This window comes from Myotis nattereri, assembly GCF_964212035.1.
Source record: "Myotis nattereri genome assembly, chromosome: 6".
In the NCBI taxonomy this organism is placed as follows: Eukaryota; Metazoa; Chordata; class Mammalia; order Chiroptera; family Vespertilionidae; genus Myotis; species Myotis nattereri.
Window position 1 is genome coordinate 70,682,412 of NC_138081.1, and position 22,421 is coordinate 70,704,832.

At 45.2% G+C, this 22,421-nt stretch overlaps 1 protein-coding gene across 1 annotated transcript; it reads left to right on the plus strand.

The window, feature by feature from the left end:
• Positions 1–966: 966 nt before the first annotated feature.
• On the plus strand, positions 967–19,512 carry PLAGL1 (PLAG1 like zinc finger 1; the record flags this gene model as incomplete). The annotated part of the gene is made up of 4 exons (XM_081093968.1): positions 967–1,442; positions 13,147–13,276; positions 13,410–13,607; positions 18,294–19,512. The coding sequence occupies exons 3-4, from the start codon at positions 13,456–13,458 to the stop codon at positions 19,510–19,512; spliced, it is 1,371 nt and encodes a 456-aa protein (XP_080950094.1). The 5' UTR covers positions 967–1,442; positions 13,147–13,276; positions 13,410–13,455.
• Between the last annotated feature and the right edge of the window lie 2,909 nt (positions 19,513–22,421).

Sequence of the window (22,421 nt, forward strand, 5' to 3'; positions counted from 1 at the left end):
TTTTCTAAAGCCCTTAAAAAAAAGATGTAATCCAGGCCTTTGGAGACCACGATAAATGTTGAGTATTTTCAGAGGAGAGACGGACCATGAAGATGATTTGTGAAGTGTTTGTACATGCAAAGTGAGGAATACACTTAAAACAAATTCTCTGGATGATTCAGACAACCTACTCACCTCCGCTTTTTTCCTGAGTTGTGACAGGTTATTTTAAAGATTTAGTTGTCTACAATGGCCTGCATTTTTCTGATTTTAACTAAAAAGGATGTTTTCATGCAGAATAAACAGCTTTTTTTTTTTTTTTTAATCAAATTAAGAGGCAACCAAGTGAAAAAATCAGTTAGGTGATCTCTAATTGGCTTTGTTTCATAATATATTTACCTTTGTACTGGGCAAGAAAATCCTGAAAAGCTTTTCACCTAACAGGATCAACGGGTTGGAATAGTCTTAGTTGGAAGAAGCCAAGCTTTATAATTAATTGGTGAACAGAGATACCGGTTTTTAGATGCTCATCAGGGATCAATAGTACAAAGCCGGCTGCAGCCTGGGCCCTGAAGACTTGGTAAAAACATGAATCCCAGGGCCCTAGTGACGCTGTGCCAGCCTGTGCCAAAGATTTCCCCGGCATTCTAACACATAGCCAGGTTTGCTGACCACCGAATTGTCTATTCAGTTAGGAGCCTTCAGCCCATTTGATAAATCTAGACGTTTATATAAAGCTTTTGTTAGAAATGAATGCCTACTAGTTATTACTGACTTTTTCCAGTTCATCATTTGTTTCAGGTTTTGTTATTGCATAGATTTGCATGCCTGTTTTATGGTATTCTAATACCGTTGATTTAAAAAAAAAATACCATTTCCTTTCAGTGCTATTTTGAATATTTTTATGTAAGCAATTGCATGAGTTTTTTTGTTTTTTGTTTTTTCTTCTACTTGCAGAAAGCAGGGGAAGATTTCAGGGTTTTTTTTAATCCAGTTGTAAGTAGGACAAAGGATATAATGGAAATACTTAAAGGTCTTCTTGGGCAAGATTATATGAAATACTGAAAATCTTCTAAGTTGCAACATTGTGAACTTTATGACACTGTTTAAATATATCAGATGACACACATGTTTTAAGGCTTTTGCCATGTGGTATTTCTGAGGTATTTTAAAGTTAAGGGTGGTAGATCAATTGAGGCCTTGAGGGTTTTAAAGTTTAAAATTGATGGATCCTTTGTTAAAATGCATGGAAAATGTTAAAAAGCATTTAGAACATATCCTCTGCATGTCATCAGTTGAGTGTGTGGTGTGGGCTCTCGGAGGGAGGCTCCCTTGGTGTGGGGGTAGGGGAATGTTTCCCCAGCTTCCTTCACTGACGACCTGCGAGATCTCTCCTCACAGGTGTGACTCCTCACACACTTCTGAGAGGACCTCACGACCGCCTGAACGCTGACACCCAGCAGGTATGCAAGTGACCGTCGCTTTTAAACGTTATTTCTGTGTGGGCATGTCTATTGATAACTGCTTGGAAACACATAGTAAAATTAGTCAAGGACATGCGGGAGGTTCAAGCGGTTTTAGTAGAGAATAAAAAGACATTTCCCTTTCAAATCACAAAAGTAATCTTAGGACAGAATTCTTGACCTTTTCTGTTCGTACACTCTGTATTTCAGGGAATCAGAGGATGCAATTAGCAACTTTTCACACCCACACCCTCTGTTGTTTGCCCCTCCTCCCCTACACACACGCGCACACACACACACACACACACACACGCACGCACACACATTCCCCGTAGCACCTGCAGATCCATGGCATTTCTGCTGGCAACCCTGTCAGTTCCGAAGCTTTAGGGCTGCCCCGTCTACATCCTAACTTGTGCACATGAGGGGATGTGTAAAGGTTGCCCTCCCCTTTGTGGAAGATGTTGACTGATAAGCCAGAGGAGGATGCTGGCCGCATCCCAGTAGTGCTAGGACTCCAGGATCATAATCATCGGTGCCTGTGGGTAAAGAACTTCAGTCTCTGAACCTCAGTTTCCTCACCTGTTAGATGGGGATGAAAGTGACTTTCTGCCCCTTTCACAGGGCTGGCTGATGGAAATTATTAGACAGAATAGCACGAGAGGGCTTTATGAGCTCAACTGAGTTATTCTTTTACTAAATATTATTTAGGTTCCGTTTGAAATATAATGTTCTTACTAAATAATATTTTGATTTACTGGCCAAGAAATTGAAATCCATACCAACATGCCAGTATATCTACTAGCAGCCAAGAAAGGCACTAGCAGTTCTAATGAGGCAGGGCTCAGGGAATCTTGCCTTTGTATCTTCTGTTCCCATGTGGTTGACATTAGAAGACTGGGCATGATGACCAGTAGGATCCTTGGAGTGTGTCTGCCCAGTAGTTGGTGGTGGGTCTGTGGGCTGAGGACAGGTAAGGGGCAGCTAACACACTGGGCAGGAGACACAGGTGCAGAGTGGGACAAGCTCAGGCAGGACGGACTGTGCAGTCGCTCGGGGAGCAGGAAAGGAAGCCCAACTTGAAGCATCTCTATAGGCTACTGGGAAGGAGCAGCAAGCATGCGGCCACGGGAAATTGGGGCTTATTGTGAGCAGGGTGCCCGGCCTCCAGGGCGACTGGAGCACAGAACGGCACATTGAAGCTGCCTGCTATGGGCTGTGGGATGGACCACACATGTGGATTGGGAGACAGCTACTCAGAGAGTACGCATTCCTCCTATTGAACTGGGTATAATTGTAATGGTTTGTTAAACAAACAAAGGACCCAGAGCTGTGAATGAGGGAGAGAAAAGACCTAAGGTGAAAAGGAGAGGAGGCCCTCGCCAGTGTCCCGCATTTTAAGCTTTCTCCCCCATTTCCTGGGCATTCCTCTCCCCTTTCAGAGCAGCCAGAGCAGGAACTTGGAAAAGCGGCCTTGTCCCTCTAGTGTCATTTCCTTTGAAGATGGAAACCTGATGAAATGTTTAGCATCTTCAAAAGAAAAAAATGAAAAACGGGGGTCATCCTAAAGGATAAATATTTACATTTATATCCTAAATGTAAACCTTTTCATATTTGGAATTATTTCTGAATGAACAGTTTGCTTTGCATCATTTGAACGTACGGACGTGACATGGGAAGGCAAAGAGAAAACTCTCAGTGCAGCTTTGTGTCTAAGGAACAACAAGCCTGTGGGCTTCCGCAGGAGGCTAGAGCCTGGCCCGGCAGCAACTCCACTCTTCTTTCTTACTCTGTACAGAGTTGATAGGAAAGTGAGTTCTGGATGCTCATCCATTGAATAAGCTTGAGAAACCATAGTGTTGAGTTGTCATTTAAAATTGCCAATTACATTTGTGTCCATTTGGGTAATCAGATTTGGTCTCAGGCTCATCTTGTCAAAAAAGACCATTGAGAGTTTCAGAACAGTACTTTTCCCTGGGCTGTGCCCTGGGGTAAGGAGGGGGAGGAGCTGTTTTCTTGTGTAAAGCAATCTGTTGAGGAACCGTCATCACTTTCCCTGCTCCCAGTTCCCAATAGAGTAACCCCAGATTCCTCTCCTGGTGTGTGGCCCCTTTGTGTTTGGGCACAGCCCCTTCTCCAGCCTCCCCTTCGCACTCACCCCTGCCGTCCAGCCAGACTGAACCCCGGGATCCCTGCTGCCCGGTGCTGCTTTGTGTCTCTGTTTTTTTATGTTCTACTGTCTGCCCGAAATGCACGCCTCCCTTTTGTCCACCTGGTAAACTCCTAATGAGCCTAAGTACTGGTTTTAAAATTTAGAAAGTACAGATAATCAAAAAGGAAAAACAAAGAGAAGGTATCCCTAACTCCACCCCCAGAGATGCTTTGCTGACCACAGTTTCCTCTGCTCTTTCATGCCTTTTTATTGGTTTCGCAGTGGTTCTCAACCTTCCTAACGCCGCGGCCCTTTAATACAGTGCCTCATGTTGTGGTGACCCCCAATGTCATTATTACAAATTGAACATAATTAAAGCATAGTGATGAATCACAAAAACAATATGTAATTATGTATGTGTTTTCCGATGGTCTTAGGCGACCCCTGTGAAAGGGTTGTTCGATCCCCGGCGGGTCGCGGCCCACAGGTTGAGAACCGCTGGTTTAGAGGCACTGTTGCTTTAGGATCAAACAGTCCACCTCTCGTGAGCACCCTTCCCAGATCTCATAGCTTTCAAGTTTCCTTCGAGGGATGTTTGACTCATGAATCTGGCTTCCCGTCACCGATGCGACTAGTCTGCTTTGCTTGTTTCTTTTCTCAGTTGCGCCTTTACCCTCACACACTTCCTGGGAAGGACCAGGCTTTTCTTTCCCCCAGAATGCTAACCGCATTTGGACAGTAGCCCTGCTGCTAATTAGGTAGTTTCGGTTCCTCAGTGCCCTGCTCTGAAAGTCCCAGGAGGAGGGAGCAGAGCTGTCAGCTATAGATGCCTCCCCTAAAAGGGCCTGGAGGCCGGTGGCTGAGGGTTTGTTGGGGGAGGAGGGGGGTTATTTTCAGCTGTCGCAAAGGAATAGTCCCCATCACTGACTTTAATGGCTAGAAAATCTTCTCCTAATTCCCAAGGCTCTTGTCTGGGTTTGGGGAAGGCTCTCTGTCCCTCACCCCACCGTGCTACCCAGAGTTCATTTATGGTCTTCTTACAGCAGGGCCCGCTCCATTTCAGCAGCCCCAGTCCCGGGCTCCACACGCGCTGCTTGGGCAGCACACACACACCTAGCTTGCTTGTATGTAGACATTTGATATTCCTTCTTAAATGTTTATATTGAAAAATACATTGTATGTGGTGGGGAGAGGTGGCCTGTGGAAGATTTAAGAATCTGTGAAAAGGCTCCTGCTCTCTCTCCCCGCCCCCTCCCCAAGCACGCCTGCTCAGATATTCTTTTTGCGTGGACTCGCCTAAGCTCCAGGGGCCCTTCTTTTGCTGTAACGTGTTTCGGGAGCCCATTTCTTCTACAGCTCACTTCTACCTTTGTAACTTTCTAAATAAACTTTCTGATAATTTGAAAGAAAAAAAAAAAGAATCTGTAAACATGCTTCCCTCCTTCCTGCTGGGTGGATTATGTTGAACTGAACGACCCATCCTGTGGAAGCACTCGGCCTGTCGGGGACGCCCAGCTGTGCAGACCCTGTGCGGGCCGCCTGCCTCACTCTCTGCGGGAGGGAAGGCTGCGTGCTTACAGGCCTCTTCCAGGAAAGCAGGCTTGCGGTGAAGGTCCTGACTCAGGCATCCTTTCGCCTTGGTAGTGGGGCTTCTCTTCGTCTGCTGGGGATCTTTGAGGCTCATTTCCTGGGCTTCTGCCTCTTCCATTGCTCCTTAGGGCTTCCTTCATTCCAGCTGAGATAGTTCGATTGGCATTGTCTGCCTGCTTCTACCTCTGTCCTTCCCACCGTCCTCACCTTGACTATTAAATAGGTTACGCATTATTTTCAATCCGCTCAACATCTTATAACAAAGAAAGGCTCCCACCTGTAAAAAGCCGACCTTCCTTCAGAAGAGTGGGCAACCAAACAGGGATTTTGAGCTTCTAGGGTCTTGTTGTATACTATCGCCAGTTAGAAATGATGTTGGAACATCTTATTACGTTTTTTTTAAAAAAATGTAAACTTAATTCTCATTTTGCTTATTTTTATCACCATTGACTTGTCACTACACCGTCCTACCCAAGAGGAACTGGGGAATTTGGAGGCAGAAGTCCTCTGTCCTTGGAGTCTCTGAGAATAACATGTCCCCACAAGCCTACTTCCACCCTGCTCCACAGTGCAGAGCAGATATCCTCAGGCAGCTTGGTCTAGCTGCAGCCTGCCACAAAGAAAACAAACCCCTCCTCGCCCCCAGGACAACCCACTCTACCAAACCACTCTGGGTTGATCATGTGAGCTTACTCACAGCGTCTGAGGCCACCCATGGAGAGCTCAGTAATGTATACAGTTACTTATAGAAACAAGATTCACAATGGTCCTACTCCCCAGAATCCAGAGAGGGTCAGAGTGTCATTTGCTCTATTTGGCCAGAAGAGCATCTCAGCTCCTCCTTCCTGCTGTAGGTCTCCTTGTTGGCCTGGATCATAGGCACCATTAAGCTCCACATATCAGAAACTGAACTTGGAACTCCAGTGCTTTGCTGGATTTTTCTTCTGGTGCTCATCCTTCCTTCCTTGTCTGACAATCCTGTCACCTCTTTTCACTAGCCTAACCTAAGTCCTATCTAACTATTCTGTTTACAAAGTGTCTTTTCAGCCTGCTCTCTCTTCCTTTTTGGGCCACGGTTATCTCTTCTGAGAGGTGGCAGAAGCCAAAGTGGTTTCCCTACCCCTTGTCCCACCACTCCAGTATATCTTACACGCCCTGCTAGAGTTACTGTTAAAAAGTAGAATCTGACAAATCTGTTGCTTGGAATGGATTCCTGTTGCCCGGCCCCCTGGTCATCAGTATTGGCTCATTCTTGCCCCTTGTGATTTGGCTCCTCTGTCTTCTGGTTCTTTGAGGCTTAGCGTTCTGAGCTAGGCCTTTCCCGTTGCTTCTCATTCCCACTGAGACAGTGTTTTGTTGGCATTCTCTTCTATCTCTTCTCTCCCCACCTGCCTCACTCCACCTCCACATAAATTCAGAGTTAGTGGCTAGCCTTTACTAAATAGGCTATTCATCTACTAACATATTACAACAAAAAGCCTACCTTCTCCTAGTGGGATGGAGCCATATATCACTGTCCCTTTGTGATGGGTCTTTCCCTCTCTCTCCAGCCTGCTTTTTTGTATTTGTTTTGTGTCACTTTTTCTTCTGCTTTCTGGTGATCCTCTGTTGCCTACTGATTTTGAGAGTGGAACCACTGAAAGCCATGGAAGCTTTGTATGTTTAGACAGGGCTTGTCAATGAGGGCTTTGCTTTAGGTGATATAGGCAAACCCTGGGACTGTCATCTGTCCTTGATGTTAGCTCTTTCCTCTTGGGCTTCCCCAGAGAAGACTCCTTCAGGCACCTGCCATGGAGGACGAGGTTCTGGTTGCCAGTGTCCTGTTAGCCGAAAGGAGGAGGTATACAAACTCCACTTAATCATTCCGTTTCAGCCTTGCACCCCCATCCCGTGCCCTCCCTTGGGGCTGAGGCTTCACTACCAGACTTTCATGCCCACTTTCACCCCCACTTCCAGAGGTACCTAGTGCCCAAATTTCCGAGACTTATGATGGCTTCTGAGGGTAAGTCAGGTTGCTTCATGGCTTTCCATGACCTGCTCAGCTGCATACTTTTATTCTGTTGGCCATCTTGGCTCACAGATGTTACTCACACTGCTTGTAAGTGGAAGGTACTCTGTGCTTTTTCAGTTTTCCAAGTTGAATGCATACATCTGATGTTCTGAAGCTGTGCTGTAATCAACAAGACAGCTTCCTTATTAATTTTCTCTCTGAATAGTAAATAAATAATTCATTTCAGCTCTTGCTTATTTTAGGCCTCATTTCTAAGAAAATAAGAGTGTAGCCCTGGGTTAGTTAACCAAATTAAGCCTCTCAAGGTTGCAGGCTGTGGAGGGATGGAGGTGGTGAAGTGTGGGGCAGTGTCCCCCAGGGCAAAATAGAGGGGTGGATTCGGTAGGTGTTCCCACCAACAAGCACAAATGAGGGCATGTTGTTTCAACGATAGGAGGGTCAGTGTCCCCCAGGTGGTTGAATAAATAATTCTGGAGGGAACATAGAAGGGCCTTTAGTGAAGGCAGGGCTCACCAAACCCGTTTTTCTCTTTCTAATTTCTCTGTGGTTTTAGTGATCTCATTTTATGTTCACCACAACCACTGGCGTCTCACCTGGATGATTACTGTCACTTCCTCAGTGATCTTCCAGTTTCACTCTCTCACCACGTGGAAAAGGAGCTCATTCCTCTGCTGGGGAGTGACCAGGAAGAGGAAGAGTTTGCCATGTGGACAAGGAGTGGCAGGGCATTCCTGGATGGGGCATAGCGTGGAAAGCTGAGAAGCATGAGAGAATGGGGCACATTGAGGAAATAGCAAGTGGGTTGATCTTCGGCCTTGGTTGCCTTTGGGCGACTGTGGGAGAGAGGTCTGCAGACAGCAGGGCCATAGGCCTTATGGATCCAGCTTAAGGGCTCATCCCAGGCAAGAGCCTTCTTCCAAATGATGTGTCAGCTCAGGTGTTAGGGGATTTTAATGATAATGTCTTAGTTCTTTATTGGAGAATAATATATAAAAAATATTTTTAAAGATGCTGACAAATGAACCCTCTGATTTTGAGGGAAGGTGGGCCTATCTTACATGATAAGATCTGTTAGATTATCACTTCTATCCATGTTTGATAGGACATTTGTACAACTGGTTTACTGCTTGAATTTCAAAAGAATATTATAGAAACTTTTTTTCAAAACCTCACCTGAGGACATACTATTATTGATTCGAGAGAGAGAAAGGGAGAGGGAGAGAGAGGGAAACATCGATGTGAGAGAGGAACATTGATCGGCTGCCTCTCAACTTGCCTAACCAGGGAACCCATGACCCCTCAGTGGACAGAACAATGCTCCAACCAACTGAGCCGCCTGGCCAGGAAAGAATCTTTATTATTAACCTAAAAAAATGCAGTGACTGAGACACAAAAATATGTGTCCCATGGTTTAGGAAATAGTATCAGTGACTTTGTGAAGAGTCAAACTGAATTGATAGCACAAAGAGGGATGGTCTCTTTTTCCATCTAAGTCAATGCTTCTTGTTTAAGAAAAAAACAGAAGCTTATTAGAGGCCCTTTTTTTAAATTGGCCTGAACACACTGATATAAAACAATCCTGGTTTGGGGAGTATGAAAGAGGGAAACGTTTGGAGTAGAACTTTCTTATCTACAAGGAATGGTTGGTGAATGGCGTTAAAAAAAAAAAAAAAGCAAGCTTAGACTATTCAAGTTGGAAGACTAAAAATGGCAATTCCGTTTCCTCTCAGAAACAGGCCTTGCATTGTGTCAGTGGGGACAATGGAAATAGAAGCCAGAAGTCACGGTTTATTTTGAGGTTGTTGTAAAACATTTGTCCCCCATGGGATGACTGGGGACGCCCGGGAGCTACAGTTGTGCTCTGACCTCTCCCTCTGTCGTATACCATGAGCCCTCAGGGAACACAGGCCTTCCTTGCTATTGCTATATATATATATATATATATATATATATATATATATATATATTCTTATTCCAATCTGATCCTCTCTCATCCCTAAAATAATCAGCATGAACAGAATGAAGCAGATGGCACAAGCCTTCTTTGGCATACTGGCAGATCTGTATCACTCCGTATTTTTAGAATCAAGGGGTTGGAAATTATGTCCTGAGATGTTTTGGAGGAAGACTTACTATCTTTCTATGGTGACAGGTGTTGAAATATTACCATACCGAAGACTCACAGGCAATCTGTGCGTTGAGTCTCAGAACAGACTAATTATGGTCAAGACCCTCCCTTTGTCGTTCTCTGTCAGGATTGTTGGGCGTTTGCCAGGTAATAGAAAGATACTCACAAGTCTGTTTTAAGGATGTGACCATAAAGCGCATCAGGTTTCAACCAAAGACTGGAATCAGCAACAGCCAGAGAGCTCTGGTCAAGTATGTGGTGATGGGATATGTTGTGTTATCTTCAAGGTTTATTTTTTAAAAATAGCTGAGCTTTGATCCTTGGCCACAGTGAATTTATAGTCTGTTGGGAAAGATTATTTTTATGGACGTTTGTGATTATATCATGAAAACCGTGCAAATGTTTATATTTGAAGGTCCATATTTAATGAAATACACAGCTACAGTGAATGAAATAACTATCTGTGAATTTGAATTCAACCTCAAAAAATAATTTCCTGAAGAAATTAAAGAATGTTTACTATCATATAATTAATCCAGTTCAACATCTGAGGACTATCTTTTCACCTATCGCGGGGCTAGGTGTATTTAACACAGAGATCTAAAACTCAGAAAGATAAGCGTCTTGGGAATGAGATAAGTTAAATAAGGATAAAAACGTTTAACTGGCTTAACGTTTTCTAGTTCTTTGGGAGGGAGTTCAATGGGGGAGAGAGTTGGAGGAAATGCCTCACTTTTAAATAAAATGTGGCCATGTCTGAAACTCCCTGATTATGTACTTACCATCTTTGAAGGCCCAAAGAAATGCAGGTAATGATGTCCCTGACTGTTGGACTTCTGAATCTAGGGAAGTGGCTGGAGATTGGATCTGGGAAAACTTGATTAATGCCAAAGGGCAGACACCTTTTTATTTTTAAATGAAGAAAAAAATTTTCATTTGTATTCTTGATATGTTGGTAAGCAGTCAGTCAACCTTGCTATCTTTTGCGAAACAAAAGAATGCAGGCTAATTTTTACTTGCACCCTCATATGTCCTTTCTATATGTATAGAAAGCTGGTAGTCTGAATAACACATGTGTTATTCAGACTACCAGCCCCCCAAGTAGGAATAATGGATGGTGAATTATACGTAGGGAGAGAACATGGCTTTTTCCCATTATATCCATAGCTGGGTGGTTAGAACCATGCGCCAGCTGATGGTTTCTTCACGGATCCCATAGATTTGTACAGTGTGTTCTTAGGCCACAGCGTGCTTGCAGAGCCATCTTGTTTTAGTTGGCTGTTCCCAGCGGCCCATGCATCAGGGGGCTATCACAAATGAGGGACCTGAAACTCAGGACACAGCTAACAAGTGGCTTAGCTGGAATCTGAATGGGGAATCTTCCTGCTGTATTTGTAAAGTACATGACTAGATCTACATGAACTCCTCCTTTGCTTCAGGGGAACACCGGAGGGTCATCTCTTTGACGGTGAAGCTAAGAGCCAGCCTGTGCTGCCCAGTCCATCAGCCGTCAGCCTCACGTGGCTCCTTAACTAAACATTTCCGTTTCTCAGTGTCACATTTTGAGTGTTCAGTAGTCATCATATATGTGACTTTCCTATCATAACAGAGAGTTCTATTGGACATGCTGGGCATCTTTCATAAAGCTAGAGTTGGGGAGAAGCTGAGGAAAGTGTGTATAAGCAGGGGATTGGTAGGCGAGAGAATTATGAAATCCTCACCCCAAACCAGCTCCTTCTGGGTGACTAGTGCTACTTTGGGTTCAGCTAAGATGAACTTCACACTTCGTATTGTGTGCACATTTTAATCTTTTTGACAGACTTGGGAAGAACCCAGAGCAGTTTCGAGTGAATGAGTTGAGCATATTTCAGCTCTCTGCCTTTTATAGCTGGGCCAGTGTGAGCCAGACTTAGGCTGGAAAAGTAGACGCATCATGAGACCTGGCAGCGAGAACTCGGCCACACAGGGTAGGATTCCTGGAAGGAATTACTTTGTGGCCAGGGTTGTTGGGGACGCCTCAAAGCAGGGCCTCAGGCAGAACTGGGTTACTGTGAGGGAACAGGGAGTTGGGGAGATGGATTTGGACAGGGGTTCAGTGCAAGTCACCACACTGAGTCGCAGAGGAGCAAGGTGTGTGCGAGCTGCCCTCAGAAAGAAGATTTGGTGCCAAGATGCCGGCTTTGGCTCAGTGCCGAAGCTCTGATTCAGAGTGTGCGTGTCAGTCCTGAGGGTTCCCAGCAGGTGTGGCGGGGTGGGAGGGTGTCAGCCGGGTGCCGGCTCCTGTGAACTCAGTCCAGACACTAAACATCTGAGCTAGTGGATGAGGAACACAGGAGTTTGCCGCGATTTGGGCCACTAGAAAAGGAACGTATGTTTTGCCTGTGAACATGTGCTGTGGGCTGATCTAGTTAAAGAAGCTCGAACTGTTACAATAAAGTTTCATCTAGTTAGAGACTCTAGCTTTCTGATCAGAAAGTAACTGACAAGGTAAAGATGAACTTTCTATAACACAGAGCAAATCTAAAGACTTAGCAGTAAATGAATGGCTGCAGGACTCCTGGAAGACCTGCAGTGATTGGTCAATGGGCCATGAGTGCTCTGCTTACTTGACAAAGTACAGAAAGCGCAGGCCTGGGTACAAAAGTTCCTCTGGTGTTTAATGCCAGCATATAGCTAATTGGCACTTGAGGGGTTAGCGTCTCCCCTCTGCTCCCCCCTGCCCATCCCCCTCCCCAGAGTTACTCTCCAGGACTCTGGGTAGCCAGAGTTGTGCTATGTTGTTTGTGGCACTGTCTCAGGCTCTTGGGCTCCTCAGATGATGACCAGTTGGTAGGAAAGGAAGAGCCTGGTTTTGGTGCTTTGCTTGGGTTGGAAGGGTGGTAATCATTTGGGTTCTCCTGGAAGTGGCTGACCAACGGGATGAGGCTGGGGAATGAGGAAAGGCCCCCGTAAACAAAAGGGGACGAGACTAGTAGAAACACCTTACAAGAGGATGGTGTCTACACATTTCAGTGCAGCCCGAGCTTTCCCCCAAACCATCCTCAGTGTTGTTTCCTGGGAACAGTGTGTCCCCGCGCCAGAGGCTCACCAGTGACCTGAACTCGCTGTATTCACGTCTTGTTTCCATCCGAGAGTCGAGTCCTTTTGCACGGTCACCTTATAAGCAAATGAACTTGGATGCATACAAATGATTTCGTCTCATCCCCTAGAAGTTTAAACAGGTGTGATCAACAACATATGCTACGCTGACAGTGAGGGGAGAGGAATAGAGCCCACAGTTTGAATAAGCAGGATGACCTTGTTTCTGTACCAGTAAAACACTCCAACACCATTTTTTTTTCAATTGGTCAGCTGAGCCTCACACTGACCAGAAATCATGGTTGGAAGTACAGTGGGGCCTTGACTTACAAGTGTCCCAACTAATGAGTTTTTGAGATACCAGCTGTCTCTCAGCCGATTTTTTGTATTGAGTTGATAGAGTAATTTGAGTTAATGAGCTCCTTAACGAGCTCCTCAACAAGCTCGGTCTCAGGGTTGAGGAGGACTTAAACTCGTAAGTCAAGGCCCCACTGTAGATAACACCGAGTCTATAGAAAAAGCCATCTCCCTCACAAAGGAAAGTGTTTCACCCACCAGCAAAACACTGTGCTCGACTCCTCGCCACTCCAGAGAAGCATCTCTTAAAGGCCCTGGGAGGACAGGGCATCGTGCTGCATCAGTAGTTTGATTCTGAACTGGTGGGGTAGGGTGGGGGGGTGGGGGAGTGGGGAAGCATTGTTTTCCAATAGCTAATGCAAGAAAACGGTTTCTCGTCTCTCCACAGACAGCCTGCAGATTACCTTTCTACTCGTGGAATCTCATCTGTGCCCAGACTCTCTCCTCTGAGCCTGAGACTGCACACACACTAGGCTGTGGGACAGCAGGAAGCAGAGCTAGTGGCTCCTGAGACCCAGGTCTGAGTAGAACCAAGCCCAGGACGCCGCCTGTGTCCTGGCCTGGAGTTCGGGGCGGGGGGGGGTCGCGGGGGGGGGGGGGCTCTGCTCATGGGCTCAGGACCAACCTTTCTTTTGTGCTTCACTGGTACAGCATTTGGTCAGCGCATCTGAAAAGGAAGGTGTGAGAAGCAAAACCCATGGCTGCCTACCTTTGCCAGGTCTGTGGCCAGACGTTCCTCACCCTGGAGAAGTTCACTATCCACAGTTTCACTCACTCCAAGGAGCGGCCTTTCAAGTGCTTGCACCCAGAGTGTGGCAAAGCTTTTGTTTCCAGATATAAACTAATGAGGTGAGAGGCTTTAGACAAGGAATGTGCTTTTACTTATGCCTTTACATGGCTTTGCCAGTCCTCAGACCAACATTGCACGGGAAAGGGACGCAGAATGTGGCGCGCTTCAGCCTTGAAGCCGTGTCTCTGGTGTGACTGTAGTTTCATGTGACAGTTTTGCTGTGCCCTGTCATTCTTTCAACAAGTGTGTCTTGTGCTCCTCCAGTAATAGGCCCCATCTAAGAACAGAAAGATTAGTCGACTGGGGCTGGGAAGAGTGTTGTGCACACAGACTCCTTGAATTAAAATGCAGCCTGAGCACTTTGACAGCTGTGCAGGTAGAGGATGTTCTCCCATCCTGGGGCAAGCTGGAAGGCTTCTCAGGAAGGTGCAATCCTCAGCTGTGGCCTGAAGAACAAATAGGAGGTGGACAGCGAGGAGGTTCTGGGAAAGCCCTAAGCCTTGGCCTTAAAGCTCCCAGAACCTCCCCAGAAGGTGGGGTTGGAGGAGGAAAGGGTGAGGCTCGCAATGGAGGCAAGGAAGCAGCTGCCAGCAGGCCTGTCCACTGCTGGAGAGGATTTGCGTTATTCTAATGAGTCTAAGCGGTGAAGAGCATGATTTGGTTAGGACACTGGAATGATGGTTCTGGTAGCCATTTGGAGAATAGAAAAGAGGCAAGTAGATGGATTTGAAATCTGTTGCAGTAGTCCAGGTGTGGCATATGGAGGGCTTGTCCAGGTCCGGACAGTGAGGGTGCAGAGGAGGGAACACTTCTGAGTGTAAGGTTTTGGAGAAGTTTCTCTACTTGGGTCTAAAAGCCACCCTAATAAGCTCTGGAAATGTGTGGGGTATACAGATGGTGAGTGTGTGCACTAATCAGATTTTCAAAGGTACCCATGATATCGCAAAGGATAGAAACCACTGTTTCAGCAGATGCCATAAAAAAACAAGTACATTTAGTCTAAGTTATTTCTTAGGGACGTCCAGGAGGAGATTGGATATCGGAGATGTAGCGTCTGCCTCCAAAGGATTCTTATATCATAGAGAAGACAGAATATACATGGCAGTCTGGTTAACAGTGACTGCTGTGCGCACGGCTCCCTCAGAGCAATGCAGGTAGCGTGCACACAGACGCATGCTTCTTCTGCTACCTGGTTAAGGGACATACATGTGCCATTAATCTTCATGAAACAAACTTGAAAGCTTCAACTTTCAGACTACTTGCATTTGAGTACATAGGTGATGGTCAGAATTTAGCAAGAGATGATTTACATCTGGGTGGTATAAACAAGGACCACATTATTAGTAAATCTTGGAAGAGTTAAAAAAAAAAAAGATATGATGTTCCTGGCCCTTAAGAATACAGCTGTTATAGATTATGTAATATAATAAGCTGATTTTAAAAATAAGGTTATAAATGCTTAAGTTTTAAAACATTCAAATGTGCTCAGTACCTAGGCCACTCTCTAGTTGCCGTACATGTGCGTACTGAGTGCCTTACTGTGTGCACCTATTTTGTTGCAAAGGCTTCCTGTTTTGCAAGAGGCTTCTCTTGTGTCCACAGTCAGGATCCCCGCTTGAGCGCAAAAGCAGCGCCTGCTCAGCCAGCCACCAGGAGGGCACTGTCACCCTGGGGACAGCGGCGCTCACAGCTTATGGGAATGACAGGAATTAGGTGGGATGACTGTGGTCAACTGCGCTGAAGGGATGTCTTAGCCACATTTAGGAGGTGGTAGTTCTGAACAAGGGCAGCCCCGCTTGTTCAGTGCCGGGTGAGGTGAGGGGGAGAAGGGAAGCAGTGTCCTTTGTGCAAGAACCGCCTGCCCGGCCACCGCCACAGCCACCCCACGCCTCGCCTCTGGCCTGAATAACGGCTGAGAAAGGAACAGAGACGCGGTGGACAGCAGAGTGCCTTAGCGTTTGCTTTTGCGCCTCTCTCTCTCTCTCTCTCTCTCTCTCTCTCTCTCTCTCTCTCTCTCTCTCTCTCTCTCAATGGCAGCATTCCATCCCATTTCCCTCGGTTACAACATACGCTCCATTTTATAAGCAGAGGTTGAGGGAGAAAATGACTGACTTGCTTCGCCAGAAAAGAGGACATGGGTCCCAATACAGCAAACACTGGACGCAGTGAGAGGGAGAGAGCCACAGAGAGGTGATCGCGAGGCAGGGGAAACCCGTTAGAGCAGCATTCCCTGAGGAGTCCTCAGGCTGCTGACGTGGCCCAGGTGCCACCCCACCGTGGCGCTCTGACTAGGGGACAGACAAGTATGGTTTCATGGGTTGTGAGGTATGAAGAGAGGTTGAGGGAAGGAAGCAAGTTGTTAAAGTCATTTCAGCCGTAAGATGATTATGTCCTGGGCTGAGTCTGTTGCATGAGTAAGCGAGAGATACTTTAAAAGGGGAAGACAGGATGCCAGGCAGAGGAGAGAGTGAGAAATTCAGGGGAACAGAAGCTGGTGAAATGGGAACGGTGGTGTCATATGCCTTTACATGGCTTGATGTGAACCCAGAGCAGTGATCCCTGGCTGATACATGAAACCTAATCAGACAGAAATCCTCCACAGAGAAAAAAAGCAGAGAGGTGCAAGGATGGAAGATCCAGGACAGAGCCTTGGGGTCCAAGTCACTAGTTCTGGACCAAATAGAAAATTGCTTCAGTGCCAAGTTTGTCAGCCAGTCCCCTCTCCCATCTATGTCTGCTGCTTTATCTGTGGATATCTTGTATAAGGACGTGGCTATTTTCTAGAGGTAACAGACTCAAAAAACCCTTTCTGCAACCTGCCAATGTTTTTAAATACATCTGGAAATGGCAGACATCAGCGTCATTTCAGGACTCTCAACCCCCTGGTGCACTGGCTCCTGTAATCAGCATTGCTCACACCTGCCTTTGCTACCTGTATCCCTTTGTTTGCAGAGCCCTTATGTCCTGGGGGGAGGTGCAACTTCCCTTTCTAGCCCCTGCACAAAGCAGGCTGCTGTTCTTAAGGGAGACGGGAAGAGGACTTGAGGTTTTTGCTTTTTTACATTTAAGAAAATGACAATTAGATTCTGATCAGCTTTAAGATTTTGAACTGGCTTCCAGTCTTCCTGCCAGTAGGGACCACCACTGGTTTCTCAACAGCTACTGTAGGCCCCTTACAGGTTCTCCTCCTACGGTAGGGTCAGGAGTGGACAATGTAGGGTAGAAGGTTGGGTACACTTCTGACTTACACTGTGTTGTTTTTTAAAGAAATTCTATCTTTTTTTTCATAGAATGAGTTGTTAGAAACTCCAAAATCAACAAGCTCAATTGCATTGAAATTATCAGTAGGACAAGCTTTAGCTCCTGAAGACAAAACACCTGAGAGAGTTAACTGTCAGAGGGAGCTGAAGCAGCCTAGGCTGTGTTTGCAGCCACCAGTTGTTTATGGTGCTGTCTTGTAAGAAATACTAACATACAGGACTTGCTGTTTTGTATGACACAGTTATTAAAATGAACCTTTTTAAAGATGACAAACTCAGGGTTCCCTAATAGCAGTGGTTCTCAACCTGTGGGTCGCGACCCCTTTGGCGGTCAAACGACCCTTTCACAGGGGTCGCCTAAGACCATCCTGCATATCAGATATTTACATTACGATTCATAACAGTAGCAACATTACAGTTATGAAGTAGTAACGAAAATACTTTTATGGTTGGGTCACAACATGAGGAACTGTATTTAAAGGGCCAGAAGGTTGAGAACCACTGCCTTATAGCATTAAGTTTTCAGATTTTAGGAATTCAGTCGAACTATGATAGAAATGGAATTGTGGTTTCCAAACCTAACTTGTGCTTTAGAAATACAAATATAAACTAGCTGTTTTGAAATTCCAGGTTGACCAGGATGACTATGGCTTCCCCTGAAGCTCAGTTCAAGAAACACGTGTTACTGCTGCTAGGAGTAGCACCATGGTCCTTCTAGAGAAAGCCCTTGTGAATGAATGTTGCCAGTGAAATCACCAGTGACCTTCAGGAACTTAGTTGAAGGGCTTTACCCAGGACCTTGAGGAAGTGGAGACAAGGGGCCACACACAGCAGGGCCGGGGGGGGGGGGGGCGGGGGACTAGCTGGTAGGAAAGTATTAAATGGAGAAGACGAAGACGTAAGCATGAAGATCGCATGGGAGGAGCGGGGTTCGGAGCCCAGTTGCTAGGGCTGGCATTCTGGGCACAGGGTACAGTTAGATGCTGTCTCTGAAGTTAAGGATAGACTTTTTAGTTTATGTCCTGAACTTGTCTCAATCAATGCAGATGAGCTGGAATTGTATTAGAAACAATATCTAAAATGGGGACGGGGGGCTATTGAGTCACTTTTGGAAATTCAGGAATGTTCAGTGTATAGAACAACCATTTAACCCAGTCCTGAAAAATAGTTGTCATGATCATATATTTTTAAATACCTGTCTGCGTTTAGCAATCTCTTTGTATACACTAGGAAAATGTGTACTCCAATCATATTCCTTACAGGTGTGAAAATTGCATTCTGTCCCTAGCAGCACCTGTTTTTTTATTATTAAGTCTTATTTATGTATAGAGTCTGGAAAATATAGAAAAGGACTTTAAAACTGAAAATGGTTTCTTAAACCACCACCTAGAGAAAACTACCGTTACCATTTTAATATGGTTTCTCTACCTTTCTTCGGCTCTTAAAAATCTGGGTCAATTGTGAAATTCTGCCTTCTGCTCCTAGACACATGGCTACCCACTCGCCCCAGAAATCTCACCAGTGTGGTCAATGTGAGAAGACGTTCAACCGCAAAGACCACCTGAAGAACCACCTCCAAACCCATGACCCCAACAAGGTGTCCTTTGTGTGTGAGCAGTGTGGGAAGAAGTACCACACCATGCTGGGCTACAAGAGGCACCTGGCCCTCCACAAGGCCAACAGCGGCGACCTCACCTGTGGGGTGTGTGCCCTGGTGCTCAGGAGCACAGAAGTGCTGCTGATCCACCTCAAATCCCACGCCGACGACAAGCCCCACGGGAACAAGCAGAAGAAGCACCGGTGCGACCACTGCGAGAGATTATTCTACACCCGGAAAGATGTGCGGCGCCACATGGTGGTTCACACAGGCTGTAAGGACTTCCTGTGCCAGTTTTGTGCCCAGAGATTTGGGCGCAAAGACCACCTCACACGCCATACCAAGAAGACACACTTACAGGAGCTGATGAAAGAGAGTTTGCAGGCTGGAGATTTCCTGAATGCCTTCCACTCTCTCTCTCCTCAGTTTCAGCTGAAGGCTGCCACTCTGGCTCCTTACGCTCTAGGAGCCTCTGTGCAGAATGGGCTCGCCAGTGGCTTGCCACCGGAGGTGCACACCCTCAATCCCATAGAGCCACCCTGCCAGCCTGTACCACCGCTGCCAGAGCCCCTGATCCCCCTGCCGCCCATGGCACCTCCCAGCTCTCCCCCTCAGCCCCTCCAGAATCACAAGTACACCACTGCTACCTCATATCCCCCACTTGCAAACCTGCCGCTCAAAACAGATACTAAAGGGTTTTGCAACTTCAATTTGCTCGAGGAATTGCCTCTGCAAGAGCCTCAGTCACCACACAGGCTCAACCCAGGTTTTGACCTGGCTAAGGGTGGCGCTGGTAAAGTAAACCTGCCCAGAGAGCTCCCCATAGATGCTGTGAACATAACAATACCCGCCTCTCTGGAAATTTCCCCCCTGTTGGGCTTCTGGCAGCTGCCCCCTCCTCCTACCCAAAATGCCTTTGGGAATGGTACCCTCGCCCTGGGGCCAGGGGAGCCTCTGCCCCATAGGCTCAGCTGTCTGGGGCAGCAGCAGCAAGAGCCCTCACTGGCCATGAGCCTGGGCCAGCTCCACCTTCCTCCCCTCCCCCACGTTTTCCCAGCAGGCACTGGCACTGCCATCCTGCCTCATTTCCATCATGCATTCAGATAAGTGGCTTATAAAGCATACTTTTCTTATTCTGGGAGAGGTTTTAAGGAGCATTTTAAAGTTTTATGAAGCATTTTAAATGTCAGTTGTAATACAAGGAAAGATTTGGAAAGCAGGATTGGGGATATGGCTTACTCAGTTACGACTGGCTTGAGATAAGAGTTCTAGAACTGCATGCATCGTGCCAATCTGTCCTGAGTGTTGATGATTTGTTCATGCTTTGTACCAAATGTAATCACCAAGTATTCTTTAATGGAACTGCAACTATCTATTGTTATAACCGACATCCAGACGAGGGCTGCTATATATAGTTGTCAAATTGAGTTTAATCGTAAGCCATGATCATAATGATGTTAGCTAAATAACATCACCTGAGTTTGTCATCTTTATGTAGCACGGCCTAAGGAGGGAACTATGGGAAGGTTTGGATTTCTCCAAAATGGGAGTTTTTTTTTTTTTCTTTTTAAGTATACCTTTATAAAAGTAACCTTTACATTGCATATTATAAGTAGACTTTGTATTTTTTTTTCTCCAGAATTCTTCTACCTTTAGTTGGATGTAGTGTAGTTACTATTGCATAGCCAACCTGTAGTTTTACAGAAACAATTTCTTGTGGAATAATAGATGTTTCCATTTTAAACAAGCATTTTAAATGTAGTTTGAATATTTTCCACAAAATGCTACAATGTGAGTTATCACTTCATTTATCTTAAAGACTAAACTGGTTGTCAGTTACATCTGACAGAAAAAAAAATCACTGTGTAACCAGGTTAAGTGATAAAATAATCCAAGTGTCAGTCAAAAATAGTATTGTGCTGACTTTAATATTGATTATATTTTAACAGGAATTTAAGAAATATTACTGGAATTTAAAAAATATATATATATTAAACAAGATTTTTTTTCTTTGCTTTGTCTGGCTTAAAGTACTACTCTGCTTAAGTATATTTTAATCACCAATAAATAAGTGCATTTTAAATTTTATCATGTATTTCAATATTAGTTTTACTCAGAAAGAATAACATTTTTCAATGTAACTGTAATCTCAAATTTGTATCTAATGAGTTTTAAGAATATGAAACCTAATCTTTTTTTAAAACTCCTTTGTCTTTTGTCTTTAGAGGCTTCCTATATGAAAATATATCTTACATTTAATAAACTCTGCAAATTCTGACGATGGCTTGTTTGATTTTTACTTACAGCTACACAGCCTAACCATCCTGATCTAGACACAAAACATGAACAGCTCAGTAGCTGGCTCCCTCATGCCCCCTCCTGGCCATTACTTTCCCCACAGAAACTAGTAGTCTGACCTCTATTTAGCATCTACTAGAAACCAACTTTGAGTAAAATTATGATTTAAGGTAGAAGCTTGTGTGCTTCACTTAAATTCACAACACTAAAAACTTATCTCTAAAAATTACTATATAAAATTCTGAATCCTTCTATATTTATAATTTATTTCTGATATACTGGTATAGGTCAGAATACTAGCTACTGAAGTTCAGTCTACTGGGCCAGTTTTACAGTGGCGTTTGCCGTTACTTTCTAGCATGAACTAGAAATGTATTCCTTAGTGGGATTCCTTCACAAACTATTCCCCACTTGGAAATCTGACACGCTTATTTATTTGTGTTTGTTTTACCTCTAAATAAGGGGTGGAGGGGGGGGGGGTAGGCAGAGAAAGGGACGCCTCGAGTTCCTTTGCCCATCAAAGAAGCCTGGCAGCCAAATGGGAGAAATCTTGGCTCCTAGCCCTTACCAGTGGGGCCCATGACAGCAAAGGGCCAAGGCATTTCAGGAAAGCTGCCTGGGGTGGGGCTGTCGCTGTGGATCCAACTTGGTAGAGTCTTAAACTTCAGCTTAATCTGGGGGGAGGAGATGAGGTTACCTCATCAGTGGGAATGCACGTTCTGGGATGTCTGAGTCAGCTCCCATAGCCCCTCTTATCTCTGTGAGGAAAGCAATCTCCCAGAAAAAGGAGAGAGAGGAGTGGCTTACCTGGGCTACACCCTCCCAGACTCATGGCCTAGTAGTCTTCAGTCAGTTCCAGGACATACACCTGACTTCCCTGAGCATAAAACTTAGGATGTGATCCCCAAATACCCAAAGCGTTTCAGAGGCTGTGTTTGCTGCATTAAAGAGGGAGTAGTTTGGGGTTCTACTTAAATTTAGACAGGAAAATGGCTTTTAATTCCTAATTACAATTCCCTGAGTTGAAGAAAACATAAAAATCATTAGATTAAGAAGCATGGATTAAGTATAAATGACTCTACAAAAAGAATTTGTTAACCCCTAAGGTGACAAAGAAAAATAGCTGCAAGACCACCTCCCCACAGTTTATCAGCCAGTGGTGAGATGGAAAGTTGGTGCCTGATTTGTCCGAGATAAATAAATGGTTTGAGGCTGCATAGAGCATCCTTCCCACTGGGTGGGAAGGTTATTGTAACCTGTTCCACTGCAGTGTTTCCCCAAAACCAACTGTGTGCACTGGTATTGGAGACAGTTCCACGTGGTATACAGATGGGCACTTAGAGCAGGAGTTGTTACTTTTTATAATTTCATGCTTATCAGAAGAAAATATCACAGAGGGGATTTCACGACTATTGTGTAGAATGAGCTGGGTAAAAAACGCTTTTCCTAGTAAGTAAGTAATGCTAGACTCCATAGACTGTTTTACTAAACATTTCTAATATCAAAGCAATGTTTTTGAAAAAGACTATTAAATATCCCATTAAAAAAATGCTTCAAGTAAATCTCCAAATTAAGCATTATCGTACAGATGAATGCCTTGTTTAATGATTTGGTTTTGAATATTTTGAAGGGAGGAAATAAGAAAATTTGAAGCTAGTTTTACATGTCCTGCATGATGTCTCGAGAGGAATCAGGCATTGAAGCAGACATCTGCTCCT